General features: G+C 36.6%; 1 protein-coding gene across 2 annotated transcripts in view; it reads left to right on the top strand.

Moving 5' to 3' along the window:
• The window catches only part of TMEM131 (transmembrane protein 131), a 217628-nt gene that overhangs the window by 156014 nt on the left and 39926 nt on the right, over positions 1-21688 (top strand). For both annotated transcript variants that reach the window (XM_087426181.1, XM_087426180.1), the window contains exons 13-25: positions 2925-3033; positions 3857-4010; positions 4103-4273; positions 5328-5438; positions 5531-5665; positions 8205-8309; positions 11199-11285; positions 14453-14605; positions 14706-14781; positions 14964-15081; positions 17006-17144; positions 17255-17364; positions 17831-17897. In XM_087426181.1, coding sequence (XP_087282307.1) covers positions 2925-3033; positions 3857-4010; positions 4103-4273; positions 5328-5438; positions 5531-5665; positions 8205-8309; positions 11199-11285; positions 14453-14605; positions 14706-14781; positions 14964-15081; positions 17006-17144; positions 17255-17364; positions 17831-17897 — 1535 coding nt within the window. The remainder of the gene's footprint in view (positions 1-2924; positions 3034-3856; positions 4011-4102; positions 4274-5327; positions 5439-5530; positions 5666-8204; positions 8310-11198; positions 11286-14452; positions 14606-14705; positions 14782-14963; positions 15082-17005; positions 17145-17254; positions 17365-17830; positions 17898-21688) is intronic.

The raw sequence follows: 21688 nt of genomic DNA, 5'->3' as shown, positions 1-21688 counted from the left end.
GCATACTTTCATAATCCAGCTGTCAAGAAATAGTCAGTATTGTGGCCAGCCCCGTGGCATAGCGGTTAAGTATGCACACTCTGCTGCTGGCGGCCCGGGTTCGGATCCTGGGTACACACCGACACACTGCTCGTCCGGCCATGCTGAGGCTGCGTCCCACATACAGCAACTAGAAGGATGTGCAACTATGACATACAACTATCTGCTGGGGCTTTAGGGAGAAAAAGGGGAAAAAAGGAGGAGGATCGGCAATAGATGTTAGCTCAGGGCCGGTCTTCCTCAGCAAAAAGAGGAAGATTGGCATGGATGTTAGCTCAGGGCTGATCTTCCTCACAAAAAAAAAAGAAAAGAAATAGTATTATAGAAAGTTTTGATGCCACAATTATTTCCAAATCTCTGATAAATTATCTTCTATGTTGCTAAGATACTACAGTCGTGACCACCAGTATCACTATCAGCGTCAGCAGGTACATTCTCTTCACTGAGAAAGAGAGCAGCCAGTAGTAATTCTTGACCCCAAGAACAGTTAGGACCCATCCTTCTGATAAATCCAAGGAATTGGGGAAGTTCACACTGGGGACAGTCGTGCTATATAGTTCTCCCACGCTCTTCTCCAGTTTCTGCATTGACAACCCAGTGAATGTTTCCGTGCTTGAGATAAATGAATGTCAGTAATGTTGGTTCTTCAGAGCTCATAGACTCTAAAATAAGTGTTTCTTAAAGAAATTATGTAAAATTAAATATAAAGACGCAGGGAAAGCATCTTTTAAAGCAAGTGCTGCGTTTCTTGAACATGGTTTTTATCATCGTCGAAAAATCCCTCCACCTTCCACTTCCCACCTCCCCCTCCACCCCAGATGCCAAAACAAAATACCACCAAGATTGTTGTGAAAATCAATCAGGAAATGTGTGTTTTACTTAACTTTTATTATTTCAGAATGTACCAAATATATTAACTCTGGTGTTCACTTTCCAAGCAAAAATCTTTCTCATCAAGTCACGATTCTTTATGATTTTTCACTGAATTTTCTTGAGGTTTTTGACCACCACATTTGCTAAAATAGAACTTGATAAGTTACTATGAAATGCCTAAATTCTGGCCCTTGTGATCAGCCTTACATCAGAATAAACAGCCAAAAATTAAAAGCATCCGGAAATGGCTATATAGTAGTCCCCCCTTATCCACAGTTTCAGTTACCCATGGTCACCCTTGGTCTGAGAATATTAAATGGAAAATTCCGGAAATAAACAATTCATAAGTTTTAAATTGTGCACTGTTCTGAGTAGCCTGATGACATCTTGCACCATCCTGCCCAAGATGTGAATCATCCCTTTGTCCAGCGTGTCCACGCTGTATACACTAACCTAGCCATTAGTCACTAGTAGCCGTGTGGGTTATCAGATCGACTGTCAAGGTATGGCAGTGCTTGTGTTCAAGTCACCCTTATTTAACTTAATAATGGCCCCAAAGCATAATGGTAGTGATGCTGGCAATTCAGATGTGCCAAAGAGAAGTTGTTTAATCTCTTACTGTGCTAATTTATAAATTAAACTTTATCATAGGTGTGTATATATAGAAAAATATATATATAGGGTTCAGTACTATCCATGATTTCAGCCATCCACTGGGGGTCTTGGAACATATCCCCCGTGGATAAGGGGGGACCACTCTACAGCAAGCAGAAAGAAATGAGGCTTAGCGGGAATTTTGAAAATCTGAGGGGCCGGCCTCGTGGCGTAACAGTTAAGTGCGCGCGCTCCGCTGCTGGTGGCCCGGGTTCAGATCCGGGTGCGCACCGATGCACCGCTTGTCAGACCATGCTGCGGCAGTGTCCTATATAAAGTGAAGGAAGATGGGCAGTCTTCCTCAGCTAAAAGAGGAGGATTGGCATGGATGTTAGCTCAGGGCTGATCTTACTCAAAAAAAAAAAAAATCTGAAGTCACTGTCTGAACACAGCCACGTGCTAGATGTCATACCATTTTTTTGTTCTTTTTTTTTTGCTAAAGTTGAATAACATATTTGCAGAACTCACTTATAAATTCTTCTCATAAGTGGAAGTATTCCTGAAGTACTTTAAAGGGGATAAAGATGAACAGCTTCTTTATTTGCTTTGAAAGGAACTTCTAATGGGTACCTAGATTGGATCCAACTGAATCTGTTTCTGTAATTCCAGAGGGAATTATTCAGAACTGCTACAAAATGTAAAGGTTTACTTCATCTGTGAGGACAATGTGGTGGCAGAGAGGGTGTGTCTCCTCTTACACTGTGAGTCAGGGCAGGCTGATACAGGAAGTCAGAGCTCAGCTCTTGCCATTGCTTGCAGCATGCTGCTTTATCAGTATTTATAGCACGACTCTGGCCATACAAGGAATGTTATTTCTTAATACAGCTGTAAACCAGCAGTCTTAAATGGGGGGCAATTTTGTCTCCCAGGGGACATTTGGCAACCTCTACAGACATTTTTGGTTGTCACAGCTGGGGGTTGCTACTCATATCTTAGCAAGTAGAGGTGCCGCTTAACATCCTACAATGTACCGGACAGCGCCCCACCCCTAGCAAAGAATTAATCTGGCCTAAGATGTTACTACTGCCCAGGTTCAGAAACCCTGCTGTAAGTAAAGCCAAAGCTTATGGCTATAGAGAAGTAGCTCACGTACAGCATTTTTCCTCCCGAATTGTGTTCACTTGCTGGTTCCTTATCTGTTTATCCCATTACCTAGGAAAATTAAAATGTTTCTCTTTTTTTGTATGAAAACTGTGATATTTGATTTAAAATGTTGTAAAAGTATTCTGTGCTAATTCGAAAGCTCAACTTTCTTTTTAAGATTTTGTCAGTTCACATAAAGTCACTCTCATACTCCTCTGTGTAAACGCTTTAGTGGCAAAAGGTGACAGAGATTGTTTTTTTATGCTTCCTTTCAGCCTCAAAAGCCAAAAAACCATCTCAGTTTTCTGGGAAAATAACTGTTAAAGCAAAGGAAAAAAGTTATTCTAAACTAGAAATACCATATCAAGCAGAAGTTTTAGATGGGTGAGTTTCTCTTTAGAATAAACTTTATAACTTTTTACTAAATTACTAATTGACCTTAGCAAAAGTAATAGCCAACTTCACATAAATTCCATGGAATTATTCTTGAAAAGAACAACTTCAACTACGAAGGAGAAAAATCTCCTGTATTTTGTTTATTTTTTAGTTTTTAGAAGAAAAAGGTAAATGAGATGATATGATTTGGGCTTAAATGAAGTCTTAATGATTTACTAATACAATAGAAAAATGAATCTTTGATTTTTAAATGATATTTAAATCATTTGAGCCATTTCCTTTCTGTAATTTCTTTTGTAACATGCAGGTGGTTGTGGCTTGCTGTTAAAGTATATTTTCACTTGAAACAAAATCGTTTATATCCCTTTATAAACTCATAAACATTGTTCTAGAATTGCAATTTTTATAAATGGGAAATAACGTATGTAGTTCATTTTCTACTTACACTTTAACCAATAATAGTTTATTATCCAGCCTAGTAGGGACTCATTTTAACAAAGCTGGTTATAATGAACATGATTTTTTTTTTTCAGTAGCTTAGAACTTTTTCTCTTAACACGGTCTTGATTTTAATTGTTTGATTACGTATAATTCAGTAGAGAATAGTTCTTTATATTTCAATATTTTGCAAGCTAAATTTTGTTTTAAATCATGTGGTCAAACACTAAAATATCTATAGTTCTAATTCTCTAGTGACAGTCCTTAATGCTAAACGTAAATTATCACTCACAAGAAAAGAACTTGGATTTTAAATTAACATATGAAAATAAAAATGATTTATTTTGTTTGTGTTTTTGTTTTTTTCAAATAGTTATTTGGGATTTGATCACGCTGCAACATTATTTCACATCCGAGATAGTCCTGCAGATGCTGTGGAAAGGCCAATTTACCTTACTAACACTTTCAGTTTTGCAATCCTCATTCATGATGTGTTGCTACCAGAAGAAGCCAAAACAATGTTTAAAGTATGTCTGGGAACCCTCATACTTTTAGTTTTACTACTCTACCAAATAGATGATGCTGACACATTTTTTTTTTCTCTCCCATCATTTCCTAGGTTCACAACTTCAGCAAACCAGTCTTAATTCTTCCAAATGAATCAGAATACATTTTTACTCTGTTTTTTATGCCATCCACATCATCCATGCACATAGATAACAATATTTTACTTATTACCAATGCTTCTAAATTTCATTTACCTGTGCGGGTATATACCGGCTTTTTAGATGTAAGTATGTTATCTACCTTTAAAATTTATAACTCTCCACCCATCTTTTGTGTTTTCAGGTATTATTAGGCAATCATGTTGCACGCTTAAATTTTGTCATTTACTTTGCTCTGCAAGTTGGTCTAATTCCCACCTAGTCAGTAGTTTCAAGATAACTGGTTTTCACCCCTCCCAGCAGCCGTCTCTCCTCCTGATACAGACGAGTCCTCTAGTTAATAGTCTCCACCTCAGTCTTTTCCACATTCTGCTCTCTCTTGGTTTGCTTTTAAATTGTTATATTCATGGGGAAGCTAAAAAGGAACTAACTGGAAGAAAAATAATCAGCAGAAAGAAAATAAGGCAGCGAGGGTGAAGAGGGAACTGTGTAGGGAAAAGAGGACCAAAGTCAGGAAATAACAGGATGAAGAAAAGAACCAGATAGTGAAGAAGAAAGTAAGGTGGGAAAGCCACACAGTTGGAATAGTAATCTAAATATGGCACAGAAGGAAAGAATAAAGGTCTTTCTAGTACAGAAAATAAGCCAGAAAAAAAAATCCAAACAAAACTGTCCCTAGAGTAGTCAATGAAAGAAGTTTAGATAAGAAATAAAACTGATAGGAAAGATAAGAAAATTAGAACATGTAGAAATGTAGTTCTCCAGAAAGCCAATATCAGTAAGAATTTTGGAGCTTGAGGGATCTTCAGGATTATCCTGCTCCTCCTTTTGCCTAAATGATTACTTATTTGTAGCTGCTTCCGTGAATGCATGACGTTGACTGAGACCCAGGACTTTTTGCCTTATCCTCTAGGGCTCCACTCAACCCCTCCTGGTGCCTTAGTTTCCTGTTGCGTTCATGTGCCTTCAGAGGAAAGGCCATGAGTGGTTTCATTTCTGATTATTCAGAATATTTTCATTGTACAGTGTTCTCAATTATATTTTATATGTGTGTGTATGTGTATATTTACATAAAATACAGGAACCTTGGTATATCTTAATTTAGTTACTGTATCTTGATAACATCCTTTTACATAAGTATAATTTTATGTTTAATCTAGTTCTTTTATATCTTTCCAGTACTTTGTATTACCCCCAAAAATAGAGGAACGTTTCATAGATTTTGGCATACTGAGTGCTACAGAAGCAAGTAATATTTTATTTGCAATTATAAACAGCAATCCAATTGAGGTAAAAAAAAAATCTGTTTTTATCCTAAATCACATCTAAGGATTTTATTCTAGTGCTTCAGTAATCACTTTCATATCTTTCTCTTTTCTAAGTTGGCTATAAAAAGTTGGCATATCATAGGAGACGGTTTATCAATAGAACTCGTAGCTACTGAAAGAGGCAATAGAACTACAATAATTTCAAGCCTTCCAGAGTTAGAAAAATCCTCTTTATCAGACCAATCATCAGTAAGTAAACTTTCTTATTGTTTCCTTAAACTTAGATGTGTGTCTAAACCCCAAAAAAAGACTGTTCCTATGTCGCATACCTCAACTAATATTTTTATGAGATTCGTAATAGCATTGGTTATTTGATATTGAAAGAAGCTTATAGGTAATTTACTTCAACCACCTCCTTTTATAATAAAGGCACTTGAAAGGCAAAGGAGTTAAGTTCTACTTTGTCATAAAATGTTCTATAACAAACAATTTAAATTATGTTTTTGTAACACAAGTGTTATTACGGGAGAAATTTCCATAGTTCAGTACTAAACTAACCCTGTGTTCACTGAATTTACTGGGCAAAAGAGATAGCCCTGCCAATTGGTGGAAAAAGTTTTCAATTATACAGTAATATTTCTGGCCCACGTTCTATACTGATTAGAAGAGAGTATCAATGTGGTAAACGTTGTTTGAGCCCTGCGCACGTACTTTCACTCTGTCGTATTAGTACATACAGTGGTCATAAAAGAGCACGAAACAAGAGAAAATAATGTATCAGTCTAAGCCCTCACCACTACTGAAAAGGGAACTTGAAGTTTACTCAGAATTAGTGGAATCACATCGTGTGGGGAGGAGCATGATGTATCTCATCTGTGGGTTAGGACAGAACTTCTGCAGCAGTTTTACAAAAGGAAAAGCAAGTGTCTTCAGACACACAGATTGTTGGCAGATACGCTTCCATGGAGTGCCATAGGTTGTAAAAGTTGATTTAAACATTTTGTACTGGAAGGATCCTCCAAAATGGTTTTTTTTGGAGGGCAATTTGGCAGTATACACCAATCCTGGGAATTCTTTCCATGGAAGTAATTTAAAGGGCCAACAGCTGTGAGAATGAAGATGTTTGTAATAGGCATTATTAATAATTCCAAATAACTGGAAACAGCCAAATGCACAAAGTAAATCATGATTTTATGATTGAATATTGAAGCAAATAAAAAATTATAAGTATGATTGTGTGTAGAAACTTGGAAAAGGATTTATGAAAAAGTGGGAAACAGTACTAAATAATGTATATTCTAATTGCAACTATCTAGCATTCAAGCTACGTAATCAGATATTTGTGAATAGTGGTAGATTTATGGGTGGTTACACTTTAATAATTTATAATGTTTAAAATTTGATTCAGAAATAAAAACTCATTTTAAAACAAAAAAGGAAATGCCCATGAGAAGTAATATTTGTCACTCCAGCTGAGATTTTATTTTTAATGCAAATACAATGCTGAGAAAGGATAGTAATTAGACCAGCCATTAATGTGTTCCTTTTCAACAATGAAGTTAAAGTCGTATATATATCTAATTCCAGATGGTTGAATTATACTGTTTGCTAATAAGACATTATAAATTAATAATTTTAGAAATCTGGATCATTTCCTAGCAGTAAATAGCATGTGTTAACACACACTATTTAAATTTGAGAGATCCACTTAACAACATAAAGCCTGTTTGACAATTTAGATTTTAGAATTAACTTTTAAATAAAGCTATAAATATTAAAACAAGGCACAGAAAGGTGAGATCATTGTTGTGACCGCTTACTTAAAATAAGACATTGTAGTGAGTTGCCAACTTCAAAATAGCAAAATGATTTTTTTTGAGTATGTAATGCCTAATAACGTTTCAACTGTTTTCCAAAAAGCTGAACGTATGAACTAAATTAGCATCCTGTTCCTTATGAAACACACATTGCCAACAACTCTCTGTGCTCTTTAGACTCAGGTTCTGATTTGGGTAGTTAGAGTCATGATGAGAACGCTAGAATTGCGCAAAACCAAGACAGAAATGCTTTGAAAAGGGGGAAAGTGAATATGTTTGGTGTGCGAACATTTATTTTGAGGTAAATGTGAGTTCTAGATAAAGTATAACTACTAATAACTAAAGTACAGCTTCACAAAATGAATTTCATGTTTTTTGGATATTTCATGATTGAAGAGAGTAAATGCCAGAAACATCCGCAGATAGCTTGAGAAAACAAATAAGATCCCCATTCTTCTTTCAAATTTTTATTGCTCAACTCTTCCTTCTTTCTATGATTTTTGATGTTTTCACATGACCCGATCTCTATTACTCTGAAGATATGATTATTAACATGACAGAGTTAAATTCAGAACTTGAAGCAGAACCAACTCTGTGTGTACGTGTGCCCTGATGTGGCTCAGGGGTTAGTGGAAGGCTGTGTCCCTCTGCTCCAGCCCTCACCCCACTTTGGCTGTGCAGGTACATGGGTCGTGCCTGAGGACCATCCCCTTCCCTACCTTGGCAGCTGGAAACTTGACTCTTCCTCAGGGAGCCAGTTTTCTCAGTGGCCCATGGAATGAATGTAACAGATAAACATCCAGGGATGGGCATTATTTGAGATATTTGTACATGACGATATGGTAATTCAGTGTCATACTGGTATATGTTAGGATTTGCAAGTCAGTTTATCACTATAGTCTTCTTTTTCATTTTAGTAAGAAACTTCAACTAGCAAGGCTCATGAATGATGTCATTTCTATTACATACAGGTAATATTAGCTTCAGGCTATTTTGCAGTGTTCAGAGTTAAACTTACTGCAAAAAAGTTGGAAGGGATTCATGATGGAGCCATACAGATCACAACAGACTATGAGGTAAAGACTTGGTGGGGATTCATGTCAATGGGCTTTTTCTGAATAATTCAGTCCTTTTTTTTTTGTAGAAGCAGAGAACTAAGTTTACTCATACAGTTCCAGGTTACCAATTTTGTGCCTTAAAAACTGAGCTTTTGAGAATAGTTTACAGAATATTGGTGTTCATTAGCTCATAGTTTTCTGATAAAACCCAACCTCTTAACTGAAAACAACTTGAGAAAAATGCCTTTGGCACATTTAGAATTGCTCTGTTAGAATCCTGCTTACAGATGGTTACAATAGCATTGCTCAGACCCTGATTAAAATTCCTGAATTAGATATCTCTGATTCTTTCTGCAATCATAAATATCCTCCTGTGTAACATTTCCGAAAAGGAAGATAGAATCAGGAAATAACATCTTACTTTGAGTTCTCACAGTTGTATTTACATGGGTCCTTCTAAATCAAGGGACAAATGAAGATCATTGAGCTGTGTGTGTGTGTGTGTGTGTGTGTGTGTGTGGTAAAAACATGTAACATGAGATCTGCAACCTCTTCACAAATTGTTAAGTGTACAGTACAGTATTGCTGACTCTAGGCACAATGTTGTGCAATAGATCTCTAGAACTTATTCATCTCGGGTATCTGAAACTTCAGTGTATCTGAAACTTCATACCTGTTAAATAACGGCTCCCCATTTACCCCTTCTCCCAGCCCCTGGCAACCACTATTTTAGATTCATCATATAAGTGGAATCGTGGAGTATTTGTCCTTCTGTGACTGGCTTATTTCACTTAGCATAATGTCCTCAAGGTTCATCCATGTTGTCACATATGGCAGGATATCCTTCATTTTTAAGGCTAATATGCCATTGTATGTATATAACACATTTTCTTTATCCATTCATCCATTGATGGACATTTAGGTTGTTCTCTTATCTTGACTGTTGTGAATAATAATACTGCAATGTATATGGGAGTGCAAATATCTCTTTGAGTTCCTTATTTCAGGAAGTTTTAAAGAAATATTTTGCCTAGAGTTTATGGGTGTTATCTGTAGAAGGGTTGATCCAAATGTTGCCATTATCAGAATATTCTATTTCATAGAATATGAACATTTTGTTTCATATTTTATTTATTGTTTCCACACTATGTTATAAGTGAAATAAACCAAAAAGCTATATTTTCTTTTACTATCTTTATCTAGTTATGAAATAAAAATAAAAGGATTGGGCAGGTTTCACTCTGGTTTTTGCCAGATAACTTAAATAAGATGAGAACTATCTGTTCCTTGACAGTTTGGTAAACTCATATGTAGAAGTGGCCCCAGGAACTGCTAAATTTCAACTAGAAGTTATTGAAAATAAAGATGTAATTTTTTCCCATCTAAGTTACCAGTTTGAATTTTATTCATAGATGTCCTTTGGAGTTAAGAAACACTGCTAGAGAATATACATAGGAGAGGAATTTCTGTATCATAGTCTATACATATATTCATTGTTTTTTGTAATTTTTATTTTTTGTTTATTTTAAAACTTTTGTTTCTTTTACTTTGATTTGGGGGTCTATATTCATCTTTACTAATTTTCCAAATTTGTACCCTGTTAGAAGTGTATGAGGGCTCTTTTTACACCATATTCTGATCAATACTTAGTATTGATCAATTTTTTAATTATTACCAATGTAGTCTGGTTAGTTTGAAGAAGCATTCTTTAAGCCTCATGTAACAATAGATAGCGTTTGAAGGGTGGTGGAAATTATATGGGGTGGACATAGGAGGAAGCATTCTGCTGAAAGATGTTTCTACTGGGTTTTGTCACAAGGTTAGGTTCATGCAAATCTGCAGAAGGAAGCAGGGTAGGTGGAGCTAAGTGCTGGCCCACTGGGGTAGTGAGGGCAGTAAGTGCACTCTAAATGAGTGAACTCTACATGTTTATCAGTCGTTGGTGCGTGTCTGCACAGGTACTGTCAGGAGTCCTTTGTAAACACTTCTGAAGGAATCATATTTTCTGTTATATTCTGAGGCTCATCATTGAGCTTTCTAAAGACTCTGTGGGGTTTGACGTGTTGCATTCAATGAGATTTTGAATGGATATATTTCTGCCAAATGTAAATAATTTAATATTTAAAAGCTCTTTAGGACGTTGAGCACTGCTAAATTCAACAAGTTGCTACCCTTGTTCTCCTACCTGTTTTCAGCACATACAACCCCCACGTGAAAGAAAACTAGTTCAGAGTAAAGAGAATTGGTAGTTTAATAATAAATGATTTTTTGGGAGTATATCAAATTAATTATATCCAAAAGTGAGGGATTCATGTTTATCACTCATGGTAGAAATAAGTACATTTTGTGGCTAAGACAAGTTTTTGTTAGTATGGATGAAAATAAGAATTAGGGAAAAATATCTTAGAGAAGTATCTTTGTGAGTTACAAATAGAGTGTGAGTAGAAATTCAAAATTTAGAATGTTCAACTCATTTTTTAAAATTAGATTGATGTTAATTTATTGCTATATACAAAAATAGAGAGCTATATAATTCTAGAAAATGCTCAATTTTTCATACATTGTTTTAAGAGTACTGTTTAACTTTCCCTTTTAAATTAATAATCTGCAAAATATCCTGTATTATGGAAAATCTATTCTTCATTCTTTCCCTATTGCTTGATCTTGTTTACCGTGTTTTCAATGAATTAATGAGAAATGCATGGAAATTTATTGTATTTCAGTGCATTTTATGGAATACAGATTAAACAATATCCATGGATGATTTTAATATTGCTTGTGAGTTGGTTATTGCTAATATAAGTCGTAAGATGAATTTTTTTAATCCCCAAAAATAATGCAATAACTGTCAAGATCAATCTCAGATTTAAACACTTATTTCTTATGGTCTGCTTCTCTGCTCCACAGATCCTAACGATTCCTGTGAAGGCTGTGATCGCAGTGGGCTCGCTGACTTGCTTCCCAAAGCATATGCTTCTCCCGCCTTCCTTTCCAGTAAGACAGTTAATTCTCAGACTTTTTCCTGCTACTTGTTTTTTTTTGTTTTGTTTTTGTTTTTACCTCTGTGTTGCTAGAATTCAACAGTAGAGTCAGTTATTCTTTATTAATCATTTATCGTAAGCTAGAACATTGTACCAGGTTCTTTAGGAGCTATCAAGAGGAATAAGAAGTAGTCCCTTCTCTCAAAAAGTTTTATATCTAGAATGGGAAATGGGCCCATGATTCACAGATGTAAAGCAGGATGGAGAAATTGCCCTAAGAGGTGTAAAAATCAAGTGCTGTGAGGCAAATAAATTCTCATCTAATTGATGGAGGTGTCACGTGAGCTGGCCTAGAATGTCTTCTGGCAGGGATTGATAAGCAGTGCGAGAACTTGCATTCAGGGTCCGGAAACAACCCAAATAAGGCCACGGGGCCAGTAAAGTCTGAGATGGCTCTAGGCAGTAGTGAGTTGCCCCATTTGGCAAGAATGGATGGAAGTTTCAAGAGCGCAGATGGAAATAGCATGAAAATAATTAAATGCACTTAAGTCCAAGAAAATCTAAAGTTTTTGAGCAGAGGCCTGACATGGTCAGAGCTGAGCTTTAAAGATCGGCTCTCTGGGGCCGGCCCCGTGGCTTAGCAGGTTGAGTGCGTGCGCTCCGCTGCTGGCGGCCCGGGTTTGGATCCCGGGCGCGCACGGACGCACTGCTTCTCCGGCCATGCTGAGGCCGCGTCCCACATACAGCAACTAGAAGGATGTGCAGCTACAACCTACAACTATCTACTGGGGCTTTGGGGGGGAAAAATAAATAAAATAAAATCTAAAAAAAAAAAAAAGATCGGCTCTCTGGCAGAAGTAAATATAGAACACATATGGAAGTAGCAATAGAGTGAGTGCCTGGAGGCCAACCTGGAGACTCTGGCCAGAGTCCACATGAAAAGTGTCAAGGAGGGGTTGAGCTTAGAGCGTTTGCAGAGGCAATAAATCCCTTTCATACCTCTAAGCCTTTGCCGTCAGTCTGCCTGGAATGCCTTTCCTCCTCTCCTACCTTCAGAGAACTCCTACACGTCTTTCAAGATTAAATTCCATTGTCATCTCCTCTCTGAAGATTTCTTGACTCTAGATGGTACTGGTTGTTTCATGTGTAATCTTGGAACAATTCGAAATTACCTCTCTTGCAGCAAGCCTCACATTGTGCCGTAAAGAATGTCTTATGTGTTGGTCTCCCCGACAACTTTGAGATCCTCTAGGAAAGGGATGAGGGATCTTTTCTCCTCAGTAGCAAGCACTTAGTAGATGATGGATGGATGGAGGAGCAAAATGATAGAGAAGAGAACATAGGCAAGAGACGTTTCAGATGAATCATTTGAACTGTTCTTGGAATCTTGAGAAATTACTAATTGAAGCAGGTATTGATAGGCGGGTAGATAGAGGAGTCAAAAATAGGACTTAGAGTGTGAGCCTGGAGAACCAGGAGAAAAGAAATGGGGAAACCAGGAGATGGTGCTGCCTTTTGCAGGAAGATGATGTGGTCAGTTCGGGGCATGTTGGAGCAAATGCAGAAGTGTCTCTCATCCTGTGGTAGGAGATGTGGTGGGTTGAGAGAAGCAATACATTGCAAAATCTTAATGCTGTATACAATAAAACTTAAATTCAAAATTACCTCCTTAAAAGTATGAATTTTGAATTAATAGATTCAGCACATTTAACTTTGGGTCTTAATTAAGTCTTTGACTTCTTGTCATTCCACTTTGCACTGACTATACAGAACTCTTGACTTCATTATTTATCCAAAGGGACCTTGTTCCTTCCTTCAGTTGCCTTTTCAATCAGTGATCTCCTTAATTACTGCATAAATCGTGGAAGGGAATAATTCAGTAGATGACAGTGAAAGGCCTGTGGATGGAGTAAATGAGAAAGCAGCTGTATTAAAACAAGGTGTTGGTTTTGAACTACTTCAGATTAAGCTTTCAGGTATCTTCAGATGGCTTACACGACCAGATATTTGCTTGGAATTACAAATTAACTTGATATTACTGTCTTAGTTGGGCTGCTATAACAAATCACCGTAGATTGGGTGGCTTAAACAACAAACATTTATTTCTCACAGTTCTGGAGGCTGAGAAGTCCAAGACCAAGGCACTGGCAGATCTGGTGTGTGGTGAGGGTACTTGTCCTGGTTTTGCAGACAACTGTCTTCTCATTGTGTCCTCACATAGCCAAAAGAGCAGAGGGAGGGTGAGCTCTTGTGTCTCTTCTTTTAAGGGCCCTAATCCCATTCATAAGGGCTCTACCCTCATGACGTGATCACCTCCCAAAGGCCCCACCTCCAAATACCATCACATTGAGGGTTAGAATTTCAACATATGAATTTAGGGGGACACAAACATTCAGTCCATAACAATTACCAAATTCTGTAAAATCTCTTATCACGTGGAGATTACTAGAGCTAAGTGATAGAAATAATACTTCAGAATAAACATTTCAGATAACTCATAGTTTAATTCTTAATATTTGATTACCATTGTAAAATGAACTTTTATATCTGTTACCTCGTTTGATCCCCACCACACCCCTGAGAGACAAGACATGGCCACACGGACACGAGAGAAGTGGTTATTACAGGTACATGAAGACCAGGTAGCTGCCAGGAAGACACAGCTGGTTAAAGCCCTATGCCAAGTCCCGGCTTTCTTCTAAGGAAAATAAATCTGATTTTTTTCTTTTGGTCTTGTTTGACTTTGGATTTTAGAATTCAGTTATTTCATCCTCAATTTGGCTACTTTTAGGGCAACTTGGCCTTTGTATATACAAACATTGCTTAATAAACTAACAGTGACCGTTTCCTTTATTCAGAGCTATCTCTATTTGTACCTTTGTTAGCATCCTCAATATTTTAACATGAAATGTGAACATTTTTGCTTTAGTTCATTTCCACAAGATTGCAGAGGTTTGTTCTGCTGATTTTTCTATACCAGGCCATAAAAACAACGTGTGTGTGTGTATTTATTTATGTATTTGGTGGGGCTCTGATTACAAATTGAGCTTATTAACTGATGAAAATCCTAAATGTCCTTTGGGCTTTGGTCTCCTAGAAATATGTCTGTCAGCTCTAAAGTGAGTGTTCTTAAGAAAATCCAGCCACATACAAATGAATTTGTTTCTTTTCTTCCTTCAGGGGAAAATAGTTCATCAAAGTTTAAATATTATGAATTCCTTCTCACAGAAGGTAAAGATACAACAAATACGATCTTTGTCAGAAGATGTGCGATTTTACTACAAACGATTACGGGGCAATAAGGAAGACTTAGAGCCAGGAAAAAAATCAAAGGTTTGAAAATGTTATATTTGAGAATTCCCAACCATTAGTATTTTGTTATTGTGACCTTCTGTAGATTTAGGATTCATGGTTCTCCTGTGCCTCTTTATAGATTGCAAACATTTATTTTGATCCTGGACTACAGTGTGGGGATCATTGCTATGTTGGCTTGCCTTTTTTATCCAAATGTAAGTTATCTCACTGTTGTCTCTCATGCCCTTCACTCCCCCCAAAATATTCTTTAATGAAATGCTGCCACTTTTAAAGTCCATCCCTATGTCTTGGTACTATGGAATCATTTGAAGGAAAATTGACAAGTGGATATAGATATAGAGCTGAGTATGTCATAACATATGTTTCCTTGTTTTAGCTGAACCCAAAGTGCAACCTGGTGTAGCCATGCAGGAAGACACATGGGATGCTGACTGGGATTTGCATCAAAGCTTGTTCAAAGGATGGATGGGAATAAAGGAAAATTCAGGTCATAGGTGAGTGGTTTTGCTTTCTTTAAGTATTTTAGCTATTTTTACAAGTTCAAAATATCTCAGTTAATGTTATTATTATTAATTATTCTAAATGTTATTCTTATATTAGGTTATTTTACTTCTAAGAAAATATGCCTCATCTTCAGAAAATTATTCATGAAGCATCTTGAATCACCATTTTAGTTGTGTTTTGCTCAGAAATATACACACTACCACTTGCCTCTTTTCTCCAGTGCTGTGGATACTTCCCTAAAATCAAAACTATTTGAAGCTGTCTTTATGCAAGATGACTGCAGCGTTCACCTTAGACATACCGTTTGCATAAGAAAGAAAGCTTTTACCTACCACTGACCTCTGTTAAGGGCAAAGGAAACATTTTCTAGGTTTGATCTCACAGTGGCGGCCAAGTGTCTATTTGCTCATTGTGAAAAGAACGGCCTCCTTCCTTTCCAAGTGCTGAGCCATTAGGGGTGCACAGGTCCCAGTCCTCACAGGCTCAGCGATGTGTCTTTGGCAGGTAGAAAATGTGCTAATGACAGATCAGTACTGTACCTGCATTCAAAAGCAAAGACACTTATTTGGCACTACAGAAATTTGAGCTCCTCTTGGACTTCCAAAGAGAATTTTGCTTGAGTAATGATAATATGACAACTGATAAAAACTGCTCTTCTCAGTTGGCTACTTTGAAATGTTTTTGTCAGTATCATCATGATATTCTAATTTATAGTACTATAAAATTTTTAAACCATTAACAGTTAAATCTGAGGATTTCTGTTTATCTGAACTATCTGCTGTGAAAGTTTTCTTAAGGCAAAAGAGTTAAATTTTTACTTTAAAATGGTTAAAATGAGTACAAAGAGACTTCTTCTAATGAACTCACTAAGAGAACACTCATTAAAATACTCCTTAGTCCCCTACATTTCCACAGTGGACATTATAATATACAGGCAATGTCCAATCTTAACACCCAATTAGGAATAAATAACTTGTAGTGCTGCCCTAGGCTCAGCTGCCAGGGAACCTCTTCACCTCCCACCCACCAAAACTCCTGCCTTCTTCTCTGTGTGCCCAGCATTCCACTGCCAAGACCCAGGCTCCGTGTCTCCCCGCCACCATGTCTCAGTTGCTCAGTGAATGTGGCATTCTCCCTGCTGCTGCCTTTGTGTTACCTGGTCAATGTGCATGTTAGAGAGAATTTCTGTTACTAGTCTTATAAAACCTATGCTCTTACCAATATTAGAGTATCATAATTTCAGTGGTGTTTTGGGTTAAAATAGGTTTCAGTGTTTGAGCCCAGAGACCTTAGCCCCATTTATAATATTGTTTCCTTAGGAAATGTGTTCTGAGTTCTAAACAGCTGGCTTATAAACACTTATAAGTAGGGAACTATTCAAATGAGGTCCTGAATATTGCTGATAACTATAGATACCTGCACAAACCCTCGTATGTATTACCTTTTCAACTGACGTCTTCATTGCATATCAGGATTTTGCTTTGTTTTTTATCTCAAGGGGAAAAAAAGCAATATGCCAAGCAAAGCACTGCCTTCTCATTAGTTCTACTGAAAATATTCTTAGCACCATGCGGTTGGTGTCTAGATATTTCCACTAGGCATGCAAGGTCCTTTAGGATCCCCATAATGTTATATGTTATCTGCATATGCCTGCCTTTTCCTTTACATATTCAGTACAAAAACAGTACAGGTGATCAGTGATAGCTATTTTAGCAGCTCTTTGTACCAAAGTAGAGGCATCTTCATACGTGTCTCTATTAAAAGCATAGTAAAATGTTTAGAGCAAATAAACCTGTAGTTTATTCGGGACCAGAGTAAAATTTCTCAAGTACACAGGCCTAATAGAATTTCTTGTATTCAGAAAACTCAAATATTTCATTTTGATACAGTGACTTGCAAATTGTTTTTTTCTAGATTGAGCGCTATATTTGAAGTAAATACAGACCTTCAAAAAAATATACTATCAAAAATTACTGCTGAGCTCTCCTGGCCTTCCATACTTAGCTCACCCCGGCACTTGAAATTTCCACTTACTAATACAAACTGCTCTTCAGTAAGTGTTCAAAGTGACGTCGGTTTTTGGAAATACATAATAGGATTATAAAGTATGTACTCTTTTAACTGCGGAAATCTTTCATTTACGGTTTCGTTACTTTGTTTAAGGAAGAAGAGATTACTTTAGAAAATCCCTCAGATGTTCCCATCTATATTCAATTTATTCCTCTGGCTTTATATTCCAACCCTTCAGTCTTTGTAGATAAGTTAATATCAAGGTAAGCATTGCTTTAGATAATCAAAATGTTGTTTCTGTATTAGCTTTGAATTATTATTTTACACATTTAAAATTTTATTGCCGTTCATATGGTAGTAGATTTGGTTTAGAGAAATTCTGGATCTTTAATTAAAGTTGAGAGAAGGTTCTGGGGAGAGATTGATATTATGTTAAGCATCTAGAAAAGCTTTCAGTTTTAGACACGAAAAAGTAATGTTGAACTCCTTCCTAAAAAATTATAGAGAGAAAGCAAATGGAACCTTTCAAAGATGTTAGTTTTAAAAAGTGAACAAAATATTAACTATAAGTTGTAGCCTTTAATTTTTGAAAGCTATTAATCTGGTAATATTGATCTCAAAGTCTGCCAAAAGATAATTTGCAAACAAGGCAGAAGGTTGATAATTACTCTATAACCCCTTTAATTATGATGCTGTTTATAAGAAATATATGTACATTTTTTATTTTAGGTTTAACTTGAGTAAGGTGGCAAAGATAGATTTAAGAACACTAGAATTCCAAGTCTTCAGAAACAGTGTAAGTATTCAAACTTCATACTATTACGGAGAAATAATTCCAGGATATGGTCAATGCAAATGTGAAAGAAAACTATTGACTGCCCTTAAATCTGACTGAAGGGCAAGTTATTGGAGAAGTCAGAGCAGTCCAATAATTATTTTAGAGGCAAAAAACCTGAGGGAAATGAATGGGATTTAGATTGACATGAGGCACACTGGGTAGAAAGTTCCTATTTGTAGGCGTTAAACATTAAGCCAATGAAGGTTTATAATAATGGCTACCAGAAACTCAGAATGTGTAAATGAGGTATATATTAACACATAATTTATTTTTATTAAGCCTCAAAGTACTGAGCTTGGTCATTAAAATTTTTATTTTGGATACTTTCTAATAAAATTGTAAGTTCCATGAATGCCAGACCTGTGATGTACCTGGCTGTATTCATACTTAGTGCTGTAGAATGCATAGTTTTTACTCAATAGATATTCTTTACATGAACTGGTTTGTTCTAGGAACATATAGTCTATCATACAGGCCAGGCTAAGCAGCCACTAACTAGTCATTATTATATAAGGCCTTAATGTTTAGGGTATGTATCAGTCAGGAAAGTAGCACTTGGAACTAAAGCCCCTGCCAATTGGCCCAAGTCTCTTGGCCTCCATGCCCTTTCTTCTGCCCAGCCACATCTCATCCATCCTTAAACCTCCTGTTTATGCCAGCCCTGCTTGCTGTGAAGCCTTGGCTGATTATGCTGTCTTGATTCTCCCTGACTCTTCATTGACACCCATGTTAGTTTTGGTTTTTGTTTTCTTTTTGATGTGTGATACCTTGTTTCCCAAATCTGGGTATAACGTCTTTGAGGGCTTGTCTTCTGTATATCTTATTTCCTTCCCATAGTAATAATATGAAAGGTGTTTAATGAATAAGAGTAGGCATCTAGTTAATCCTCCATCATCATCTAAATTACTTTGAGTGAAAACACTAAATGGGCACCTCCTTCCTCTCCTCGTTGTGGGCTCTTTTGCTGAGCATAGGTCACAGTCATCACACTGCAGCAGGATACCTTCCTGCCATGCTGTAGCTTTGCTGTTTCTCCTTGGAACAAGGTTGACTTCTAGTATAATCATGTCTTTGTACCTACTAGCTTTGTCACCTTGACCAAGTAAATAAACCCTTCTGAACTTCAACTTCCTCACTTGTAATGTGAAGTTAATAATGTATATTTTACAAAGTTGTTGAACAGATTAAACAAACTCACTTTAATGTGTTAGTTTTAAAAAGTGAACAAAATATTAACTATAAGTTGTAGCCTTTAATTTTTTGAAGGCTATTAATCTGGTAACATTGATCTCAAAATCTGCCAAAAGATAATTTGCAAACAAAGCAGAAGGTTGATAATTACTCTGTAACCCCTTTAATTATGTTGCTTTATGAAGAAATATGTGTACTTCTATTGGAAGCCCTTCAGCTGGTTCCTTGGTACATAGCAAGCCCTCGGGGAATTTTGACTGGATAAATCAATCTGTGGCTAACTAGGCCGGCAAAGAAAGGCAGTGGAGAAATTTTCGGTATTTCGGGGCTGTAATGAAGAACCTTGCCAGTATTTCATGAGCACTTAGTATGTGTCAGCATTATGACAGGTGCATTCACATTTATACTTTCATGTAATCATTACAGCAGCCAGGCTGAGCAATTACCTACCACCCTAAGAGATAAATAGTTCCCTTGTTCTCTTGGTCAGAAAAACAAAGCTCAGGAAGAGGGAGTAACTTGCCCAAGTTCATAGCTGTCGTAACTGGCATGGCCAGATTCAAGTCTAGTTCTCTCAGATTCCAGAGCCCTTGCCCACACCATCATGCCACATGGTCATTGCTGGTTAGGAATCACTGATTAGCCTGTCCAACCTCATGTTTAATAGTTCTTGAAATATTTGTGTTCTTTCCCATAGCTTTATGTTTTAATCTATAAGGCATACATTAGCCAAACCTTTGTAGAATAGTTAGTTTTTATAAGTCTGTCTTTAAGTCAATCTTGTACAAGAAAGTAATTTTCAATGTTTTTTTTTTTTTGCTGCCAAATAATGGATAGAACACTAGGCTGAAATTTAGATACTCATATATTCTACTTTCATGCCCTTCTCTTGGAATCTTTTTGTACTTTGCTTTTTCCATCCATAAAATGCCAACATAATAAGCCCAAGGTTATCTGGACTCCACATAACTAGAAAGCTCAATAACCAGAAATTCCTTTCACTTTGCTGTTATAAGGGAGGAAATACACGTAGGAAGTAAATGAGCTAATGTTTAACTTTTTTATGTTATCGAATACAAGTACTTTAGTGGTATTTACAAGATGTAAAACACTACTGAAGTAGGCACTGTGAGAGATAGGAAGAAGAATAAGAATACTCTAGACCTCAGAAATTTATTCTAAATAAGAAATTCTGGAAGAGCTCTTAGGATAAATTCTATCACAGTTCTCTACAGTGCTGTAGACCTGGTTCTCAAAATATTTGGTCTCAGGAGTCTTTATAGTCTTAAAAATTATTAAGGACTCCAAAGAGGTGTTTTTTTGTTTATGTGGGTTATATCTATCAAGATTTACCATATTAGATATTAAAACAGAGATCTTTAAAATGTTGATTTAATTCATTTAAAATAGTAATAAATCCATTCCATTTAACATACATAACATAAAAAAGAATAATAGCTATATTTTAAAAAAAACATTTTGCAAGAAGAGTGGGTGGTTTTACATTTTCACAAATCTCTTTGGTGCCTGTCTGACTTAATACACAGATAAATTCTTATATCTGCTGCTGCATTCAGTCTCTCGTGATATATTGTTTTGGTTGAAGTATATGATAAATATGTGACCTGACCTGACATAGACATGTAGTTGCAAAAAGGACTATCTTAATGCCTTTTTAATTAATTATAATACCACACGTCAGCTGTTTGGAAAGTATTAGTTCACCAAGATATGCAGAGCTTCCAAATGTTGACACAATTCACTCTACAATATCAAAAAATCATGTTCATTAATAGAACCACCAATCTCATCAGGGAATTCTTTAACTTTTTGGGAAGCTGTCAAGCTCGCAGGGGTGGTTCTCCAGAAGTCTAATAAATTTTGCTCAGACACTGGAATTTTGTCATTAGCAACAAATACTTCAATTTTCCTTAAAGGGACAGATGCATTTCATTTTCATGAAAATGTCTACCAAATACCCTAGTCTGAATAACCATAGATTGACTGTCAATCATTCTTTCAAATACAAATGATATTCCGTGAGAAAAACAGCTACATGGTCCTTCAGTATGCAGCAGGAGTACTTTATGCATACTTCCCATTTTATCACACAGAATGTGAAAAAGGCTTGTGCTCAAGGGTTGAGATTTAATGAGATTAATATCTATTGCTGTTTAATCAGTAATAATTTTTTTTAACTATAAGTGCATGGCAGTGAAGAAGACAATGGCTACTAGGGAAGTTTGATACCATTGCCATGCTTCGTGCCAAAGGGTCGGCAGTTTTAGCCATCGTTGCTTTTGCTGACCGTCAGTGCAAACGTCAGCACAGTGAAAAAGGCAAATAGCGTCTGTCAGTGTTTTGAAAATTGTTTTGACACCATGGATACCATGGACACCATGAAAAGATGGCTGAGATCCCCAGGGGTCCATGGGTCACTGTTTGAGAACCACCACTATAAAATTACTGAGGATTGTTGAAGCCCTTAATGATATCCCTGGGGCATCACGACATCCTAGAGTGTTTCCCAAGTCATCAGAGTGTAAATTAGCCAGTGT

This window comes from Ceratotherium simum, chromosome 40 (assembly GCF_057802395.1).
Source record: "Ceratotherium simum simum isolate JZ-2026a chromosome 40, ASM5780239v1, whole genome shotgun sequence".
In the NCBI taxonomy this organism is placed as follows: Eukaryota; Metazoa; Chordata; class Mammalia; order Perissodactyla; family Rhinocerotidae; genus Ceratotherium; species Ceratotherium simum.
The sequence above is the reverse complement of the archived record's forward strand: the minus strand, read 5'-3'. Positions and strand labels throughout refer to the sequence as shown.